The 22955-nt window shown below is 34.8% G+C and overlaps 2 protein-coding genes across 2 annotated transcripts in view; one reads left to right on the top strand and one right to left on the bottom strand.

Moving 5' to 3' along the window:
- The first annotated feature begins 641 nt into the window (after positions 1-641).
- On the top strand, positions 642-15290 carry LOC107562197 (sodium- and chloride-dependent GABA transporter ine-like). The gene is made up of 13 exons (XM_016246788.1): positions 642-801; positions 2072-2206; positions 2594-2798; positions 4411-4543; positions 5961-6095; positions 6455-6558; positions 6845-6969; positions 7083-7195; positions 7968-8108; positions 9806-9905; positions 11914-12014; positions 12108-12275; positions 14261-15290. The coding sequence occupies exons 1-13, from the start codon at positions 669-671 to the stop codon at positions 14417-14419; spliced, it is 1752 nt and encodes a 583-aa protein (XP_016102274.1). The 5' UTR covers positions 642-668; the 3' UTR covers positions 14420-15290.
- Positions 15291-16032: 742 nt separating this feature from the next.
- The window catches only part of LOC107562199 (dehydrogenase/reductase SDR family member 11), a 30959-nt gene continuing 24036 nt past the window's right edge, over positions 16033-22955 (bottom strand). The window contains exons 3-7 of the mRNA XM_016246791.1: positions 22147-22241; positions 21932-22061; positions 19939-20031; positions 19798-19863; positions 16033-16911 (exon numbers count right to left, since the gene is read on the bottom strand). Of these exons, the coding sequence (XP_016102277.1) occupies positions 16870-16911; positions 19798-19863; positions 19939-20031; positions 21932-22061; positions 22147-22241 (426 nt within the window). The 3' untranslated portion in view covers positions 16033-16869. The remainder of the gene's footprint in view (positions 16912-19797; positions 19864-19938; positions 20032-21931; positions 22062-22146; positions 22242-22955) is intronic.

Here is a 22955-nt window from a genome sequence, read left to right on the forward strand (position 1 = left end):
TAGATTTTTCACTATATAGTGAATTTGTTCTTATTATTTTGGTTTTCGTCCTTTTGTGTGCGTTTTTTATTTTGTTTTTTATGTCTATTTAGATTTTTTTCTTTTTCAATTTGAGTTATTTTCCGTTTTAGCTTTATTAATTTTAGAAATTAAACTAAATTAAAAGCTGTTGCCTTGGCAACTAACTAAAAACATTTACTGAAGATTTCCCATATTTTAAATTAACATTAATTTTATTTCAATTAAATTAAAATAAAATTGTTTTAGTTGGGAAAATACATGTTGACAAAAACTTTCAAAGTTGCCTTAAACCTTTGTACTTGTTAAATATGTCATGTTTGTATGAGCAAAACTTTCATTTCAGTTTAAGTTCACTGTCATACTGTGTTTTCAAAGCTGAAGTTGAATGTGCATTTGTACTAAAATGCCTTGTTGAAATATTTGCGCTCTACGTATTTGAAATAAATCTAACTATAATCTTTTATTTTGACTGGTTACCCTAATTCTGGTAATTGCCCGAAAAAGCAGTAAACGGCATCAACAGAAGTTTGCCTGTCCCACGCCTGCCAGCTAATCATTACAGCTCCTGAACAATCATTACACCACCAACACCACTTACTCTCGTAATCTCAGTTTGCTTTCACACCACTCAGTCTCTCTGAAGAAGCATGGCGGAGGAAGAGGAGGCCGGCAGACCCACATGGAGCAGGCAGATAGAGTTCACTCTGGCTGGGATCGGCTGCGCTGTGGGCTTGGGGAATATCTGGAGGTTCCCGTACCTGTGCTACAGGAGCGGTGGAGGTAAGACACAGACTGGTTAACTAATGTTCCTGACTAATGTTAACTAATGATATGAATCTGGTTTAAAGATGTTTTTCTCCCATGACTCATGTATCATTGTATTACAACTTTCATTGGACTTTTGCTGTGAAAACTGGCATTATGCATGCATGCATATAAATTTGAGTCTGTTATCTTCTGTTGTTATTGAACAATTTCACCTTTACCTTTCAGACTGTAAAAGTTAGATCATATGTCCACACGTGAATGACAGTGGATAAATGAGTTTATCTGTAACTGTAACAGTGCGTAAGATCAACCATGACTCTGCAGTCCATCTCAGATCACACATTCAGATTTACATTTATATATTACAATTTTCATTTAAGTACATTAGAAATATACATATTGCGACACTGATGTATTCAGTTTTGCATCTGTATATTCAGAGTTATAATGGTGTATTTGTATTTTAATTTTTTAATTCACTATTTACATTTACATTTATATAATCAGTTATAAAATATTAATAATTTTCATTTATATATTCAGAATTCTTCTAACTATATATTCTGATTTACATTTTTATATTTAGAGTTATAACTATATATAGATTTACATTTATATAATCACAATTTCCATTTATATATTCAGAATTATAACTATATTCCGTTTACATGTATATATTCAGATTTGCATGCATATTGCATGCATTCAGAGATATAACTATATATTTGTATTTACATTTTTTAAATCACAATTTACATTCCTATAATCATGAGTTATAATGAGCATAACTTACATCCATAATTAACATTTATATATATCTATATATATATATATATATAGCTACATATTCGGATTTACCTTTACATATTTAGTTACAACTATAAATTTGGATTTAGATTTATATATTTACAATTGACATTTATATTTTCAAAATTGTAACTATACATTTAGATTAACATTTCTATATTCAGAGTTATAACTATATATTCTGATTTACATTTACAGTATATTTTCACAATTTACATTTCTATATTCAAAATTATTACTATATATTTGTATTTACACTTTTAAATTCACGATTTACATTAAAAAATTCAGGATTTTTAAATATATTATTTAGATGTCATATGATTATTTCCTGTTTTAATTAGCATAAAGGAATGTGCGGTATATCATACATCAAGTGAACTTGAATGAACACACTTATTTTCCAAACTGGAAGCAGATGTGGTCATCTGTGCATCTCTCAGTTAAATGTTGATGTGTTTATTGTCATCCTCAGGTGCGTTCCTGGTGCCTTACCTGCTGATGCTGGTGGTGCTGGGGATCCCGCTGCTGCACATGGAGCTGACGCTGGGCCAGTATCTGAGGAGGGGCCCCGTCCTGGCCCTGACCAAAGCCTGTCCCCTGCTGAAAGGTTAGAGAGCACAGATCATTTCAAGTTTAATGCAGTTTAATGCTGTATACAGACTTTCAGATCCATATAGGTGCAATATCATTGTCGCTGATAATGATTAGATGATATGGGAATATATTACTATTCTATTCTATTCTATTCTATTCGCTCTAATGAACTTAAAATAAAATAAAAACACCTTGCTATGTGTACTGTGCTAGACTAACTGAGACTTGTCACAGCACTTGTATACTGTTGCTCTCTTGTTGGTCTGATTGCTTCTATTGTTCTCCTCATTTGTAAGCAGCTTTGGATTAAAGCGTCTGATAAATGATTAAATGTAAATGTAAATATATTATGGACTCAACGTCTGGCTAAAGGTCAGTAACCTGTAATAAATCTATCCAGGTGTTGGCATGGCAACGGTGGCCATCTCTTTCATCATGTGCACATACTATAATGTCATTATCACATGGGCGCTGTACTACATGTTCAGCTCTTTTCGGAGCGAGCTGCTCTGGGAAAACTGCAACAACACATGGAACACGGCCAACTGCACCGACCATGTGACCAACAGCTCCTCGTCCTCCACCGCCAGCCAGCAGTTCTTCAAGTGTGTTCATGCGCTTTTCTTGTTAAAGCTACACTGTGTAACTTTTTTTTCTGTTCGAAATGAACATTTAAATAATGAGCGAGTTCAAGAACGTTTTGCTAATGTTCCCATTAAGTTATCTAAATGTTATCTCTGAATGTTCTCTGAACATTTAAAGGGGTCATATGATGCTATTTCAATTGTTCCTTTCTCTCTGGAGTATTACAAGCTCTTGGTGCATAAAGAAGATCTGTAAAGTTGCAAAGACTAAAGTCTCAAATCCAAAGAGATATTCTTTATAAAAGTTAAGAGTCAGCCACGCCTACCTAAAACCGCTCGTTCTAACACGCCCCCACATGTCTACCTCACTATGTGGGAAGATTTGCACAACCCACTGGATAGCTGGCCAATCAGAGCACACCTCGCTTTTCAGACCGATGAGCTTTGTAAAAATCAACGCGTTTCAGAAAGGCGGGGCATAGAGGAGAAACAATAATGTACAGTATGTGGAAAATAATGTGTTTTTTGAACCTTAAACCGCATAAACACATTTCATTACACCACATACACACAATATTGTTCTTTTTAGCAGCATCATATGACCCCTTTAAAATGTCCAGTGTTTTGAATGTTTAAAAAACGTTTTATTGGTTATGTGAACATTTTAAGGGAACATTCCATTTGTACACATTATGGGAATGTTACTTCTGAATGAATATTCTCTGAGAAACATGTAACTTCTATTAATGTTTAAAAAAAAAAAAAGTTAGAAAAACATCCAACTAAAATATTCAGAAAAATGCTCCATGAACGATAACAATGTTTTAGTGCTAACATTTTGAGAATGTTATTAAAGACGAGATAACTTCAGCGTTCTATTTACATTACTTACATTAAGTACTTATATTACATTACAAGAATGTTTATTCATAATTTTGAAAGAAATCTTGACAGAATGTTAGCCAAAGTTCTGAGAACATTCCCTGTTAGCTGGAGTAACACCATCTTCCAAAACCTACTTGACCTTACCCTAAATTAATATAGTAAGCTTATACTTTTGTTTTAGAGCTGTCGGGACGGATTTCCCGGGAAACCGCATACATACGTCATTCATCCGTGTGTGTGTTTATGTCACATCCGTAAATAAAGGAAAGAAGGGCAGGCAACTATAGTAGCTTAAAGTTACAACAAATGAACCTTGAACCTAGACGGGGAAGCGCACGTAATAAAACACGCATCAACATAGTTAGCATATTGGATCCATGGACTATTTTCACAAAACAATGCTGCCAATCTCCAAGTCAGTTTCTCCTTGGTTATGTTTAAAGTCAGCATCGCCAGACTTTTCTAACATTATTTTAAAACAATTGTTTTTAAAACAACAGCGGCATATAAGCTACTTACCTGGTCATAACATAAAACATTTTTCAGATATTCGTCTTTATTTCGAGTGTTTTGATGTGGCACAAGACTTCAGATTCATCCGCGCAGAATAGCAGAGCCGAAGCACTACTCACGCAATGACCAAAACAATATTCCTCCGCAAGTAACTAGTTACATAGTGTAGCTTTAAGTTTTGATTTGTTAGTGAAGTTTGTCGTATTGACCACAGTGGATGTATCGGCTGTGTTAGTTATAAGGTACTGGAGAGGACCAGTGGTGTGGAGGAGACGGGCATCTTGAGGTGGGAGCTCTTTCTCCTGCTACTGCTGGCCTGGATCCTCGTCTACCTCTGCATCTTTAAAGGAGTCAAATCCACTGGGAAGGTAAGATGTGAACAGATGAAGAACATCAGTCAGCATCTCACTGGTCAAAGTCTACAAAATACCACTTCAGTATTTCTATTCGAGAATTTCTTGTTTAATTCTTGTAGTTTCTTTGAAATTATTTGTCAAGTTTACTAGCAATCTCTGAAAATGGATAGTTTTAAAGAAAATTCTACTACATTTTTGTTTCAGTGTGGGGGGGGGGGAACAAATCAGAGTGTGATAAACAAATCAGTCATTAAAAAACAGCAAAAAAAGTAGTTCAATCATGACAACTCTCGGAACATTTTAGCATGGTGATGGATATGACAATGTTAATGCATTTGGTCTTGGCGGAACAGATCTGCTACGCTGCTGCTGTTGGTTATTGCTGTAGTTGTAAATTATTGCTGTAGTTGTAGATTATTGCTGTAGTTGTAGATTATTGCTGCTGCTGCAAGCAAGTACAGGAACTTGCTACTGCCAATGCATATGGCGATACAGTGCAGTGAGTATGTAAGACGTACTGCTGCTGCACAAATAGCATATAAAATAACCCCCTAGCAGATCTATACAGGTGGAGCTGGGGAAGGTGGAGGGTTTCAGAGAAACTCTGAAAGCGCACTGCAGGAATCTCAAGTGAATGCTAGCCAGCCATATAAATGCAAGGCAGTAAGCCCATTGGCTGCATATGCAGCATGAACCAATCAGCTTGTCCCAAGTCGTTTAACTCTCTGAATATCATCAGTTACGTTAACACCCCCGTCAGAATGCGCCATCTAGAGTTTCATGACTGAACTATATATTTAGTTAATAAAAAATATTTTATTATTCATGCAAAATATAATTTTATTTTCTTTATTTTGGCTGAAATGTCAGGCAAACCTTTTTTTACAATTTTTGTAAGATTCTCCCATTTATGTGTTATTCCGAGGTGCTTCAAAGAACACCGCGGTATTACCACGGCATCATGTACTTAAAACCATGCTAATTCCATGTGCAAAGTTCAAATAGAATGCATCAATCATCTGCATGCACTACACTAATATTTGTTGCCTTACATTGTTTTTATAATTACAATTAAACCATCATTACTGCACACAGTTCTCATTAACTCATAAAATATATTTAAAAAAATGTAAATGGTAGGTCTAATGTATTTATACATCATGGTAGTATGTGTTGTATAACCTTTTATTTATGCAGATTTAAATAAGCATAATAATAATGGTCGAAATGTGCTTAACTGTCATGAAAATCTTGTCACACTCCAAAAAACATTAAATATCCTCAGATTTTGAGTTATGAAAAATAATAGTTTATAATAAAATTATTGTTATATTTTTTAATAGTCAGGTTAATTTTTGTATTATTTAATAATGATGTTTTTTCTCAAATATACATTTATTGTAAGTTGATCTTTGTCTGTGCGTCACAGGTGGTTTACTTCACTGCTCTGTTTCCATACGTGATTCTTCTGGCTCTGCTGATCAATAACGTGCAGCTGCCGGGAGCCATAGACGGCATCCGATTCTTCATCATACCCGAGTGGGACAAGCTGCTCAATGTGGAGGTGGGTACGAGAAGACTGAGATAAATGAGAAACAGGCCTGGTAATGTATTCAAATAATCTATCATTGAAATATTAGGGTTTTTGTAGGTAATCTGTTTAGTTTGACGTTCAGAATTGCGGTGCATTTGCTATTCTTTGAAGGAAAGAAAACAAATGCATGCAAAATAATTTATGCTGTGACTCCTGCCATTATCCGTATTTAATAAACACTGTAAATGAACATGTTAAATGTGGTAGCCCTAGTAAAAATTGAATTGACAGCTAGGAGAGAATTGATTGATTGTCATTCGGTTGTACAGTACATTGTTTGGCCTGTGTTTTAGATTAACGTTGTGTAATGTGTGTGTGTGTTGTGTAAGGTATGGATTAATGCAGCAGCTCAAATCTTTAACTCCATTGGGATTGGCTTCGGCTCGCTGATGGCGATGGCCAGCTACAACTCCTACAACAACAATATCCTCAAGTGAGAACCTATGGTATTATATATAGTTAAAACCTTTTTCAAAAGCAAGAAATCTTGTTGCATACATACAACACACCATCCCTAATCTATTTTCATGCACCTAAAGTAATATAAAATATCGCTCTAATTATTGCATGTCTCTGGAGCAAAGATCACTATGATAATGAATTTATATTGCCTTGCATTTTATGTGAATTTACTGTTATGTCATCAGGGCTCAATGTGCAAAAACAAATAACATGATTATGAAGATTTTCACTAACATATTCATCACTTTTTCCTGTAGAGATACTCTGGCCATTTCCATCTTAAATTCCGTGACTAGTATTTTCGCCGGATTTGTCATTTTTTCCGCATTCGGCTACATGTCACACCTTCAGAATGTGCCGGTCAGTGAAATCGCAGTGGACGGTGGGTTACTTTACTGTACATTTTATTGCTTTGTTGTCTTTAATGATGTTTGCATCAAAGAACGTAACTAGTATTGTTAAATCAGCTGTGTCTCATAATGATTCTCCATGCAGGTCCGGGTCTAGTGTTTGTGGTTTACCCACAAGCCTTTGCGACGATGCCCGTTGCTCCTCTGTGGGCCTTTCTCTTCTTTTTCATGCTACTCTGCCTCGGCCTGGACAGTCAGGTATGATGAGAACAACACTCACCTGTCATTTTAACTAACCCATACCTGGTTAATGTGGCTAACACAACAGTTATGAGACTCAGTCTGAACAACCTGTGTTAAATTAGCTGATATGATGTTAAAGTGAGTTCACTTTATCATTATAATTGTATTCATAAACAAAAAACTATGTCAAGGTGTAAATACATAACAAGGAGATAAGTTTAATTTTATCTTAATTGGTTTTCTATAATGCTACTTTGCACTGTTAGCAGATAAATGATTAAACATTTCTCATGAAATCAAGCAAAATTATATTTTGCTTAAAGAAAATAACGTCTATTTTCATAGTTTTTTATTACAAATTGTAATAATATATAAAAATCATGGTAGTGCTGTACTGCCTTTATCTAATGAAAACCATCATTTAACAATGGGAGTTACAGAAAAAAATTTAATAAATAAATAATAAAACTTAATGTCCTTATCAGGCTTCATTTTCTATATGCAAAATATTGTTATTATATATTTTTTTCCTTTTCATTTTGGAGTCAAATGAACCTGGAGATATTTTCATGAGGATTATATGATGACTGAAGATGAAAAACTGTTACGTCTGTGATTTATAATTCATGAAATGCGAGCTGTTCATTGACTGTTCATCTCACTCTCATAAAACATTAAGCAACATGTGCATGAATGTTTGCTGGAGTAATGCTGTTTGAATCATTTGACAGAAATCACAGCCAGCACATTGCTAAGCTTTAGCGTCTGTTGTGTTTGTGTTCTGTAGTTTGCCATGGTCGAGGTGATGGTGACCAGTCTGTTGGACAGCTACAGTAAACCTATACTCAAGTACCTCAAACGCAAGGAGTTTCTTGTGCTTGTAGTCTGTGGTGCGGCCTTTCTGCTGGGCATCCCTAATGTCATGCAGGTTACAAGAAAACTTTATTTTATTTTATTATTTTATTTTATTTTATTTTATTTTATTTTATTTTATTTTATTTTATTTTATTTTATTTTTTATTTTATTTTATTTTATTTTATTTTAATACGTATTCTTTTATATCATTTTTTTATATAATTTTATAGTTTCTTTTAATTAGATTTTATTTTCTTTTTAGCTCACCATTAAAATAGCTTACAATTTAGTATCTAAGATTTTTTGTTTATTCTTCTTGCTATTAATTGCTTCTTTTTTTTTTTTTTCAAATAAATGACATTTGTGTTATTTTTTGCATTTGCATTCTTTACATTTTTTCTTTGCATTTTTTCCGTAAGTATGACTTCAGTGTCCAAATATCAAATGCTGCATGTCTGAAAAAAGTAAGTTAAGAAAGAAGGAAAGAAATAGACAATGATCCATCAGGATTTATTTTCTATATGCTAAATATTATTTATATATTTTTTTCTTTTTAATTTCGGAGTCAAATGAACCTGGACATGTTTTCGTGATTTATAATTCATAAAACATACAAAAATATGAATACATAGAAAATATCAATCAAATGCTGCATTTGATCTTTTTTCCTCACTGATATTTTTGCCATCATGTTTGAAGTTTCACTGTCTTTGGGCTTAATTGCGATATTTCTTTCAAATAAATGATGTTTTTGTTTTCTAATGCAGTGATCTTAAGTGTGACTTCAGTGTCTAAATGCTTTTTAGATCCACTGTATTTTTGCCCTGCTTATTTTTGAATTATGTTTTAAAAGAGCTTTATTAATTATTATTCTTTTTCAATTATATTAATTAAAAAAACATTATAGATGCATTTATGGCTGTAAAGCGAGTATGTATTATGAACAGTGTTGGGGAAAGTTACTTTTAAAAGTAATGCATTACAATATTGCGTTACTCCATAAAAAAGTAACTATTTACGTTACTTAGTTACTTTTTATGGAAAGTAATGTGTTACGTTACTTTGCGTTACTTTTTAAATCTGGACAGGGCTTGCTTGTTTGTTTTTAAAATAAAAAAGTTCTATTTTTGGCAAATATAAAAGCCTTTCACACCAAAAGTGAAATGAATAAGCCTCAGGCTGAAGGGAAAGTACATTTACGTCCGTACAGTAGAATGCAGAAGAAGATTTCAACACACTTCAGCAATAAACAAAGACACACAAATGTTTGTCTAGAGTCATTTGTGCTGTGTTGAACTGGATCATCGAAGGTCAGAAGCAGATAGAATGGGATTAAATACATAAAGCATATTTGTGTTGTTTAACATTTAATAATGGCAGGTTTGCGTCATACTCTGAGTTGCATTATTTTGATTCATTTTGAGGAATACTGAATCTGTTTTTCTTAGTTTTTTTGTGAGTGAGATGAATTAATGCATATTCATATTTATTTTAGAGCTACAGTAACATCTGATTTCTCTCAACATGGGGACAGGAGAGCTGTTAATCAATAAATTGGGAAAAAAAAGTAACTTGCTTACTTATTTGAAAAAGTAACTCAGATATTCTCTTGTAAATTAAAATGTAATGCGTTACTTTACTAGTTACTTGAAAAAAAGTAATCTGATTACGTAACTCGCGTTACTTGCGTTACCCACAACACTGCTTATGAAAAAGATTTTGATGAAGTTAATGAACCTGAAAATGTCAATGCTCATCTTTCTGCTCAGGTGGGGATCTATGTGTTCCAGCTGATGGATCATTATACAGCTATAGTGTCCATCATGTTCCTGGCGTTTTTTGAGGTGGTTGCTGTTTGTTGGCTTTACGGTGAGAGACAGACATCTGATTGATTTGTGTCTGTTTCTACAGACAGTGTGCAGCTCTTGATCTGTTTCATCAAGCATGGAACAAAACTGCTATATTTCTTGTTTTAACAGGTGTAAAGCGTCTGTCCAGTAATTTACTGGAGATGACAGGAAAGAGACCCAGCATTTTCTTCAGGGTCTGCTGGTGGGTCATTTGTCCTGTTTTTTTATTTTATTTTAATACGTATTCTTTTATATCATTTTTTTATATAATTTTATAGTTTCTTTTAATTAGATTTTATTTTATTTTTAGCTCACCATTAAAATAGCTTACAATTTAGTATCTAAGATTTTTTGTTTATTCTTCTTGCTATTAATTGCTTCTTTTTTTTTTTTTTCAAATAAATGACATTTGTGTTATTTTTTGCATTTGCATTCTTTACATTTTTTCTTTGCATTTTTTCCGTAAGTATGACTTCAGTGTCCAAATATCAAATGCTGCATGTCTGAAAAAAGTAAGTTAAGAAAGAAGGAAAGAAATAGACAATGATCCATCAGGATTTATTTTCTATATGCTAAATATTATTTATATATTTTTTTCTTTTTAATTTCGGAGTCAAATGAACCTGGACATGTTTTCGTGATTTATAATTCATAAAACATACAAAAATATGAATACATAGAAAATATCAATCAAATGCTGCATTTGATCTTTTTTCCTCACTGATATTTTTGCCATCATGTTTGAAGTTTCACTGTCTTTGGGCTTAATTGCGATATTTCTTTCAAATAAATGATGTTTTTGTTTTCTAATGCAGTGATCTTAAGTGTGACTTCAGTGTCTAAATGCTTTTTAGATCCACTGTATTTTTGCCCTGCTTATTTTTGAATTATGTTTTAAAAGAGCTTTATTAATTATTATTCTTTTTCAATTATATTAATTAAAAAAACATTATAGATGCATTTATGGCTGTAAAGCGAGTATGTATTATGAACAGTGTTGGGGAAAGTTACTTTTAAAAGTAATGCATTACAATATTGCGTTACTCCATAAAAAAGTAACTATTTACGTTACTTAGTTACTTTTTATGGAAAGTAATGTGTTACGTTACTTTGCGTTACTTTTTAAATCTGGACAGGGCTTGCTTGTTTGTTTTTAAAATAAAAAAGTTCTATTTTTGGCAAATATAAAAGCCTTTCACACCAAAAGTGAAATGAATAAGCCTCAGGCTGAAGGGAAAGTACATTTACGTCCGTACAGTAGAATGCAGAAGAAGATTTCAACACACTTCAGCAATAAACAAAGACACACAAATGTTTGTCTAGAGTCATTTGTGCTGTGTTGAACTGGATCATCGAAGGTCAGAAGCAGATAGAATGGGATTAAATACATAAAGCATATTTGTGTTGTTTAACATTTAATAATGGCAGGTTTGCGTCATACTCTGAGTTGCATTATTTTGATTCATTTTGAGGAATACTGAATCTGTTTTTCTTAGTTTTTTTGTGAGTGAGATGAATTAATGCATATTCATATTTATTTTAGAGCTACAGTAACATCTGATTTCTCTCAACATGGGGACAGGAGAGCTGTTAATCAATAAATTGGGAAAAAAAAGTAACTTGCTTACTTATTTGAAAAAGTAACTCAGATATTCTCTTGTAAATTAAAATGTAATGCGTTACTTTACTAGTTACTTGAAAAAAAGTAATCTGATTACGTAACTCGCGTTACTTGCGTTACCCACAACACTGCTTATGAAAAAGATTTTGATGAAGTTAATGAACCTGAAAATGTCAATGCTCATCTTTCTGCTCAGGTGGGGATCTATGTGTTCCAGCTGATGGATCATTATACAGCTATAGTGTCCATCATGTTCCTGGCGTTTTTTGAGGTGGTTGCTGTTTGTTGGCTTTACGGTGAGAGACAGACATCTGATTGATTTGTGTCTGTTTCTACAGACAGTGTGCAGCTCTTGATCTGTTTCATCAAGCATGGAACAAAACTGCTATATTTCTTGTTTTAACAGGTGTAAAGCGTCTGTCCAGTAATTTACTGGAGATGACAGGAAAGAGACCCAGCATTTTCTTCAGGGTCTGCTGGTGGGTCATTTGTCCTGTTTTGATAACCGTGAGTGCGATCACATGTTTCTGCCACAGTGGTTGTTCTGAAACCCCAGCGTGGATTAGTGTTAGAACTGAAAGGTGTTTCTGTGTCTCTCAGGTTATCCTGGTGTTCTCGGTGATTCAGTTTAAGCCAGCGCGGTATGAGGATTACGTTTACCCGGCGTGGGCTCAGGGTGTGGGATGGCTCATCGCTTTGGCCTCCATCATCTGGATTCCTCTAGCAGCCGTGCATACGCTCTGGCTTCTGCCCGGATCCTTCACTGAGGTACTTTACAGCTTCTCTGTTTATGCTTTGGAAGGGAAATGTCAGGTTATTGACTGGAACCATTGATACAAGCATCTGTTCAAACGTTTGGGTCAGAAACATCTGTAATGCTTTTAAAAGAAGTCTCTTCTGCTCACCAAGGCTGCATTTATTTAATCAAAAATACAGCAAACACAGTAATATTGTGAAATATTATTACAATTTCAAATAGCTATTTTGTATTTGAATATATTATAAAATGTCATTTATATCTGTGATCAAAGCTGAATTTTCAGCATCATTACTCCAGTCTTTAGTGTCACATGATCTTCAGAAATCATTCTAATATGCTGATTTGGTGCTCGAGAAACATTTCTGATTATTATCAATGCTGAAAACAGTTGTGCTGCCTCATTTTTGTGGAAAACATGATACATGTTTTTTCCAGGATTCTTTGATGAATAGAAAGATCAAAAGAACGGCATTTATTTGAAATAGAATCTTTTGTAACATAAATGTCTTCACTGTCACTTTTGATCAATTTAATGCATCCTTGCTGAATAAAAGATTGATTTTGCATAATAATTATAGCTGTTTAGTCCCTGATCTGCAGAAAACATATTTGCATAAGGATTTCTAAACAAAACTGCAAATGCAATTTACTCAGCAATCAAAACTATTTTAAATTTTGCCAAGATCATTTCATTAAAGGGGTCATATGATGCGATTTCAAGTGTTCCTTTCTCTTTGGAGTGTTACAAGCTGATTGTGCATAGATAAGATCCCTGAAGTTGCAAAGACTAAAGTCTCAAAACCAAAGAGATATTCTTTATCAAAGTTAAGACTCTGCCACGCCCCCACATATCTACCTCACTATGTGGAAATATTTGCATAATGCGGCCCAAATGTGCACACAAAGAAAGAAGGCGTGGTTTCAGTAACCGCAGTTAGTGTTGAAGCAGCATGTCAGGGAGACGCTGTGTGTTTCTAGGCGAAAGCAAAAGCACTTTATTTGGTCTTCCGAAAGTAGATGCATTTAGGAATCTTTAAGATTACTTACAACAGAACAGCAATGCATTTTATGGACGACCGTTTCGTGAACCTAGGAGAGGAGGAAATTCTGAATTTACTATGACAATCTGGCGCTTCTGAATCAGCTACTGTTTTGTTATTAGTTTAAGTATTTGCTATTGACTGTTCAAATGCGGGCGAGCGAGAGAGAGAGCACGAGAGAGAGAGAGAGAGGGGGAGGGGGGGGGTCACATCACAAACACATACCAGCTTCATCACTGTGTCTGTCACACGACTCTGTTCCCCTTTCGGGCTCTGTCTTTACATTTATTTTGAAAGATGAAGCTGTGATTATGGTAAGGGGCGTTACATTTCCGACGAATGCTTGCGGTGTTCAGCCAATCACAATGCACTGGGTCAGCTGGCCAATCAGAGCAGACTGCGCTTGTCGGAAGGAGGGACTTTGTAGAAAACTACGTGTTTGAGAGAGGCGGGGCAAAAGAATGTGTTTTTTGAACATTAAAGCATGTCAACATATTCTGTTACACCAAATACACAAAATAATGATCTTTAAAAAAGCATCATATGACCCTTTTAAGATAAATACTGACATCATTTTGTATTAATAATTAATTGTTTAATTAAAATTAAGTATTGAATATTATTAAATATATGTCATTTAGAATTCATTTATAGTTTGAATAAAAAAAATTAAAAAAAGAATTAATAAAAAAAAACCTTACTGACCCCAAACTTTTGATGTACAGGTTAAAACAAAAAATCTGAAGAAAAATAAAACAACGATTATTGGAGTAAATACTATTATTTTGTTTTTGTACTTCAAAATTTCATTGTAACTCAATGTGTTACTTGCCATTTCTTTATAATTATTTGTGTAAAGGATTTTTTGTAGTGATTGTTTGAACTTAAAGAACCTGTCAATTAAAAACATATTTAGGCCTGATACAGATTTGTGCTTCTTTCTTTTGTCTCAGAGACTAAAAAAGTCCATCACACCGTTTTCTCTGGACGAGGACTCCGAGAGCCCGTATTACCAGCAGAAAGGAGCCATTCTGGAGGGGATTCCCAACATCGCTGTCATCAGCTCCATCGTACTTCTATCTGACAAACCACCAATCCAGACTAACTTATGAACTGGACTACAACAGGCCTAAACCAGACTGAGACACGTCTAAGGATTATTTCCTGGATCAATGGAGATCAAGTATTTCTCTATAGGATTCATCTGTTCTGTGACTTTGGGGTTTAAGACTTTAATATCTATAATTTGACAAATTATTCAAGATACCCCTGGAAAAAAACAAGGACTTTTACGGTTTACTGTACGATGCATTGCAGAACATAGGGTTTTATGTTGATATCAATAAAACTAAAGATTGTTAACCTCTTCTGTTTTACAGTCAAAGACACAAAAAAGAGCATAGAGTCATTTCTTGTGCCCATCATGTTTTTATTCTCATTAGCAGGTGTTTGGTTTAACCTTTATGGGCGTGATGATTGAATGACAGTCCAACATGTGATAAAACCCTCGCTCAGGCAGGGTCCATGCAGTGAACTTCACCCTCAATGCGTTCAACGACTGGCCCCTTTGCTCTCCTTTACAGCAGGAGCTCCTTACATTGTACATCTTCAGTTTGTTAAGCATTAAAAGCTGACATTCATGCGAATTCAGAATCAACTCATGCTAAAAATATACAAACCAAATACTGTTAACATTGGTAATAGTTGATGTAGATTTATACATTATAACAGGTACATTTCAGAATACCTTGAGATTAAGACTTTGTTCTTTGTTCCCAACCTGCTGTAAATTTATGGCTAAGATCCCAATTCAAGTGGGCGAATCTCAAGAAAGCATGCACATTCACCGTAAAACCAAAAGAAATAAGAACATTAAGCCTCTTATTAGGAGCATAGTGATTTTTCATTGTGGCATTATTTTAATCGCAATTAAGCACATTTTGTTTACATTACAAAAACTCACTGTAATAAAATTATTTAAATTAAAATCTGCATAAAGGCATTGCGACAAACATTGCATATTTGTAATATAATGTATTTTTGTTGACAAATCAAAGGAAACGTTAAAAAAATTTTAAAAAAATTAAAAATTCCTTAAAGGCAACATAACACATGCAATCAATTTTAATAGGATTTGGTTTTTTTGGATCATGGTATTGTGAATTGGGGGGGAAATATTCTTAATTGCAATGAAAATAATGTCATAAAGCATTAAGAATTTTCATTGTGACATTATTTTAATTACAATTAAACACATTAAGTGCTTTTTTTATTGTACTGAATTTTTAAAAAATTACCATAAGAAAATATTTTTTTTAAAGGCAGTGAAACAAATACTACCAACAAAAATGTCATGTAATTACAGTATATTTACTGCATTAAAAAGTACATTAAAACATAAAATTGGTAAAAAAGCAAACAACATATAATACCATGATTTATAAATTCTCAATTTTAATAGGATTTTATTATTATTATAATTATTAGAGAAATGCGAATTGTCTTATAATTTTCTTAATTGTCATTAAAATAATGTCACAAAATATTATCTTAATTTTCTGGTGAATGTGAACTGGACAGGTCTCATGATATTCAAGTACTGGATTTGATTTATTTCATATCATTTAATTGAAGCTTCCATTGGTCAAATGAAGGGTATAGTTTCCCAAATATTAACAACATGAAGATTTTAATAGAAAAGAAACACACACACACAGAAAAAAAAATAGTTTTGGATTGTTTTGAGATGTAGAGGTGACATACAGTGAAAAGGAAAGGAATTTATCCATAACCAATAATCATAATCAAGTTTAATCAGTAAGAACAGACTACATCAAGCATTATTTCAAGTATTATAAGTCCTCAACATACTCGTTTTCCTATGAAAGAAGCCAGTGTCCTACCTTTCATTCAGTGAAAGCTCAATGTAAAAACCAACATTTATCATCAGGTTTCTGATTCGGAGTGTGACTGCAGTCGAACGGGTTTCTCTCTCATGAAAACCACGCGCTTCAAACGAACAGTAGCTGGATCGCTATGAGAACCACATCTACATACAATTCAAGTTAGAATACTCATAAAAAAATTAACATCACCTCAACTGGCACCGAGCGACTGTTTCTATTCGTCACACTCTCAAACAGATATGTAATATGACCTAAAAAACAAACAAAAAAAATGTGTGCAATTCATGGCGCACTGGTCTCAGTATACTTGGTCTCAGATGACCGGATCAGACAGTAACACACATTAAATCCTCGTTCATTGTGTGTTTTTAGAAAAGCCTGAAAGTTTCCCCTTATATTTGAGACAGCAGCAGACTGTGTACATCTGTGAATTTAAACGGAGGTAATCTCGCTCTCCGACGCTTCCGAGCGTCGCGTCAGATCGAGCCACACAGCGCTGCCTTCTCAGATTTGATCCGATCTGCAAACCCAAACCAATTCCCTTCAATCAGTTCTTTAAAACTAGGTGTTATAAGTGTTTTTGCTCAGTAGGTGTCGCCAGTCACCACTTGTGTTGGCCCACTGCATGTCGTCCCGTTCCCAATCCCCATCCGTTCCTACGACACTTGCTCCACCGGCCGCATCTGCACATCACCGATCTACGGAGAGAGAGAGAGTTTGACAAATGTAATACAGATCGATCAGCAGGTGATGAGTGCGATGGTGCTGTGATTTGATTTGTCTGTCTCCCCGCTGTCTGAAGATCAGCACAAAGATCCTAGTGAACGATCGTACAGGATATTAGTCGACATCTTAACAGATCATAAGCATAAAGCTGGATCCTTCACACCGTTTATGACTACTTGAAAACTACTTGAAAATGTCCTCACCCTCAGGTCGTCCAAGATGTAGATGAGTTTGCATCAGTGTCTCACCAATGGATGCTCTGCAGTGAATGGGTGCCGTCAGAATGAGAGTCCAAACAGCTGATAAAAACATCACAATAATCCACAAGTAATCCACACCACTCCAGTCCATCAGTTAGCATCCTGAGAAGCCAAAAGCTGCGTTTGTAACAAACAAATCTATCATTAAGGCATGTTTAACTTATATTTCCAGCTAAAATACGAGTCTATAATCCATAATAATGCTTCCTCCAGTGAAAAAGGGGTCTTGTGTGAATCAGGAGAGAAATCGGCACAGATCAAGCACCGTTTACAAGCCAAAACAGCTCTAAACAAATCTGTGGATGACTTTTGATGTGAGAGACAACAGAGGATGGACTGTTTCACTGGAGGAAACGCTGGATTATGGATTATGGACTCATATTTTAGCCAGAAACTATGGTTTAAAGCTAAAAATGCCTTAATGATAGATTTGTTTCTCTCAAACACGCAGCTTTTGTCTTCTCCAGATGTTAACTGATTGGTGTGGATTATTTGTGGATTATTGTGATGTTTTTATCAGCTGTTTGGACTCTCATTCTGACGGCACCCATTCACTGCAGAGCATCCGTTGCTGAGCAAATGCTACATTTCTCCAAATCTGATGAAGAAACAAACTCATCCTAATCTTGTATGGCCTAATGGGTGAGCACATTTTCAGCTAATTAAAATGTTTGGATGAACTATTCCTTTAAAGTTAAAGCTGTTCTGTCCGTCTGAAAACATTTCAAACTACACATGGTTTTGGTACAAAATAAACAATGTGCTGGTGTGAATTATACTTGTTTGACATGTTTGCTATTTAATAAATGATTGATATTGACATTTTTCAGGTTTTGAAGAGAAAGTTGGATTTATTAACCTGATAAATGAATTTGAACTTGATTATTGTTATAAAATAAAAAAGGAATCAAGAGCTTCTGTCCCAAAAAACACCCAGACAAATCATGGATCCACAATTTGCAAATGCAATTCAACAACATATTATTCCAAGTTAAAATAAGTGTTTTCTACTTTAATATATGTTCAAATGTAATTTATTTCTGTGATCAAAGCTGAATATTCAGCATCATTCCTCCAGTCTTCAGTGTCACACGATCCTTCAGAAATCATTCTAATATGCTGATTTGCTCAAGAAACGTGTCTTACTGGTAGTGTATGTGTTTATTTTGGTCTCACCTGAACATGAGCAGGCGCGCTCAGGACGTATGTGACGGCACTGGCGATGTCTTCTGCTTTCAAACACTGCAGAAGACAGTTAATGATGCAGTTAAACAGCAGGACTCGTATGTAGACACGTCACACACGCCATCTGTTTACCTTTATACTTTCATAAACAGCCGCGGCTCTCTCTGGATCACTGTTGTGATGCCGGAAGGCAAATTCAGTTTCCACTATTCCAGGTGATATACACTAGGAAAAAGGAAAACTGGTAGGTTAATAAATACAACGATGCTGAATACCTGGAACAGCCATTATCCTTAATCCACAAGTAATCCACAGCACTCCAGTCCATCAGTTAGCATCTTGAGAAGCCAAAAGCTGTGTTTGTAACAAACAAATCTATCATTAAGGCATTTTTAACTTAAATTTCCAGCTAAAATACGAGTCTATAATCCATAATAATGCTTCCTCCAGTGAAAAAGGGGTCTGGTCTGAATCAGGAGAGAAATCTGCACAGATCAAGCACCGTTTACAAGCGAAAACAGCTCTAAACAAATCTGTGGATGACTTTTGATGTGAGAGACAACAGAGGATGGACTGTTTCACTGGAGGAAACGCTGGATTATGGATTATGGACTCATATTTTAGCCAGAAACTATGGTTTAAAGCTAAAAATGCCTTAATGATAGATTTGTTTCTCTCAAACACGCAGCTTTTGTCTTCTCCAGATGTTAACTGATTGGTGTGGATTATTTGTGGATTATTGTGATGTTTTTATCAGCTGTTTGGACTCTCATTCTGACGGCACCCATTCACTGCAGAGCATCCGTTGCTGAGCAAATGCTACATTTCTCCAAATCTGATGAAGAAACAAACTCATCCTAATCTTGTATGGCCTAATGGGTGAGCACATTTTCAGCTAATTAAAATGTTTGGATGAACTATTCCTTTAAAGTTAAAGCTGTTCTGTCCGTCTGAAAACATTTCAAACTACACATGGTTTTGGTACAAAATAAACAATGTGCTGGTGTGAATTATACTTGTTTGACATGTTTGCTATTTAATAAATGATTGATATTGACATTTTTCAGGTTTTGAAGAGAAAGTTGGATTTATTAACCTGATAAATGAATTTGAACTTGATTATTGTTATAAAATAAAAAAGGAATCAAGAGCTTCTGTCCCAAAAAACACCCAGACAAATCATGGATCCACAATTTGCAAATGCAATTCAACAACATATTATTCCAAGTTAAAATAAGTGTTTTCTACTTTAATATATGTTCAAATGTAATTTATTTCTGTGATCAAATCTGTATTTTCAGCATCATTCCTCCAGTCTTCAGTGTCACACGATCCTTCAGAAATCATTCTAATATGCTGATTTGCTCAAGAAACGTGTCTTACTGGTAGTGTATGTGTTTATTTTGGTCTCACCTGAACATGAGCAGGCGCGCTCAGGACGTATGTGACGGCACTGGCGATGTCTTCTGCTTTCAAACACTGCAGAAGACAGTTAATGATGCAGTTAAACAGCAGGACTCGTATGTAGACACGTCACACACGCCATCTGTTTACCTTTATACTTTCATAAACAGCCGCGGCTCTCTCTGGATCACTGTTGTGATGCCGGAAGGCAAATTCAGTTTCCACTATTCCAGGTGATATACACTAGGAAAAAGGAAAACTGGTAGGTTAATAAATACAACGATGCTGAATACCTGGAACAGCCATTATCCTTTTCAAATCTATTGTTATTTGCTATTATTGCTGTAACTTTTATTACATGAAATGGCATTCAATTACTAAATTAATTAAATTAATTGTCAGCTGTTGGTAAGATTTCAGAAAGGCTGCATTATCTACAACAGCAGCTTAAACTTCAGCATTGACTAAACTATTTGACTATTGGTTAAGATAACTAATCATTTCAGAGGTGGAACAAAATGTTATTCAAATCTCAAATATTTTTTGCAAAGCTTTTCGTCAGCTGAAATGTAATGTTAAAACTACCAGTTATCTGGTGATGGGGATCACAAACTATTTTGAAACATTTTGACCTAAATTTTATTTATTTTATTCTTGGTTTTTAATTTGTATTTATTTTATTCTTAGGGGTTTACGTTTTTTTGTCATCTGAAACCATTTGACATAATATTAATTAATTAATGAATGTCATGCATGTAAACAACTTTTTTAAATAAGCGTTTTAGTTTAAATGTATTAAGTGTTTTGTTTTCATTTTTTTATTTAATTAATTATTAGCTTTCCATCAACTCATGAACCCTAGTTTGGGAATCCCTGATCTAGGTTATAAATAGGGTTGTGACGTTGAGGACATTTTCACACCGGTTAATCGACGTGTGACAACACCGGTAATACCGTATCACCGCGGGGCGGGGCGTTCCCTCTTTTCCTCGCTTTCCTTCGCTTTTAAATAGCTTTAAAATCAAATTAGCGGCAGTTCGGCGTCAATTGCTTGAATGCAACAACCAAATACAACGTCAAACTCACTTTAGCGTATATATAAAACAGAACTTTTATTAACAAAACAAATAAAAATACACCATGCTATAGGGCAGGCTATGCCTAATATAAAATAACAAATAACTTACATAAATAACAAAGTTTAAATAGGCATACAAAACTGGAAATAGGTAAACATGTATAATATATAACCAAATAAAAAAGAAACGTACAACGTTTATTAGCAAAATTAGTAAGAAAGCTTGGAAGCACGGCGTACACCTTGATGTAAAAAATAAATAAATAAATGACAAAGTTTAAATAAAGTAAAAATCAGCAAACACTGTGGAACCAATTAAATAAGAAACAAATGTTTAAAAAATCTTCCAAAATCTCCTTAGATAAACGGCAAGTCAACAGGCTTTTCAAAATCCAAAATATTGTCAAACAGGCGCTTTTGCATCTCGTTTTGGAACCAAATCATCCGCGATCGTCTCGTCTGTGTCTCCTCACTCTTCTCATCAGTCAGCTGGACTCACTCTCCTCACTGGAGAAATTAAATTCGATCTGAGATGCGACTGTCGTTCGGCACGCTGCATTGAGCAGCCGCGTTCAGTTTTTAATTGTAGTGTCTGTTTTTTTACTGAACTAAATGATTTTTATTACTACAAAAAAATCTAAACGACGGTGGGGGTCAGTGCCGCGGTGGGTTGCGGCTTAACACCGGTATCACCATCAGCACCGTCTCTCGCTGCAAGCCTAGTTATAAATACTACTCTTATTTTAGGATCCTTGAGATACTATTGTAGTTTTTATAAATATTTTGAATTGGCTTTTATTTTTATTTTTCTGTTTTCATTTTAATTTTAGTTAAAGTTTTAGTAGTTCTTCTTTTAGTAATTCATTATTTTTATTTCAGTTTTAGTTATTTTAGTACATCATAATAAATGAAAATGAGAAATGTTGCCTTGGCAACTAGCTGAAATAAAATACGTTTTTAGTTTTGTTTATATTTTATTTTAGATAAGGTTTATTTTATTTCAAGTAACTACATTTTTATGGTTTTAGTTAACTTTAATAAGTGTGTGTGTGTGTGTGGGCTCACCGTGGCTCGGATGTGTGTTTTGGCCTCCCGTAGCTCCTGTCTCAGTCCCTCTGTCATAGCGGTCACAGCATATTTCGTGGCGCAGTAGAAGTGTTCATCAGCGCTGGGCACCATCCTGTGACCCCCCATACTGCCGAGAGAACAGCCTCGGATGAGTGTGTTCAGCAGCACATCTCTGCTGTTAAACGCCTCAAACACACAGTAAAGCGCAGTACCTGTTGATGTTGATGATGTGTCCGTCATCCACGTGTCTCTCCTTCATGGACTGGTAGGCCTCACGCGTGCAGATGGCCAGAGCAAGTATGTTGACCTGCACAGGAACACAGATGGTGAATGAATGGATGATAAAGATCCAGATAATGTCTAGGTCATATCTGATCACAAAATCATTCCTGTAGCTGACGCAGTAATGCATGAGGCTATCAACGCAAAGGCCCTGGGTTCGAATCCCAGGGAATGCATGAACTGATAAAACGTGTACCTTGAATAGAAGTAAAAGCAATGTAAATGCAAGTAAAAGCAATGCAGAGCAAATACAATTTAAAATATAAATTATTATTTTTTCTATGAATGAAGGTTCCAGATATCAGTGCAAGAATCAAACTCACTCAGAATGCAATGCAACTGTTAGTTGGTGCATCAACATTTACATTCATGCATTTGACAGACAAGACGACTTATATTTTTACACTTTATCACTTCATGGATTCCCTAGGAATCGAACCCATGAGCTTGGCATTGCAGACCCACACTGCACGGGTAACAGCTGCTGCAGCTTAAGTTGCTGTTCAGTTAGGGAAAGTGGTTTTGACTCGAGTGAGAGCAGAACTGCAGTAAACAAAAAAATGACGTGCTGTTTGAGTGCCTACAGCGCTTCATTTAACTGCACTTGATGAAGTGTTGAAAAAAGCGAGTTGAAGAGGTGAGTGCAAATTAAAAATGCAAAAATGATGGATAAAAGTGTGACCCCTCCATGGCTGTTTTAAAACGTAGGCGATGCAATGACTGCTCGAAAAAGTAGGCA

Source organism: Sinocyclocheilus grahami, unplaced genomic scaffold (assembly GCF_001515645.1).
Source record: "Sinocyclocheilus grahami isolate Dianchi unplaced genomic scaffold, SAMN03320097.WGS_v1.1 scaffold811.1, whole genome shotgun sequence".
Classification (NCBI taxonomy): Eukaryota; Metazoa; Chordata; class Actinopteri; order Cypriniformes; family Cyprinidae; genus Sinocyclocheilus; species Sinocyclocheilus grahami.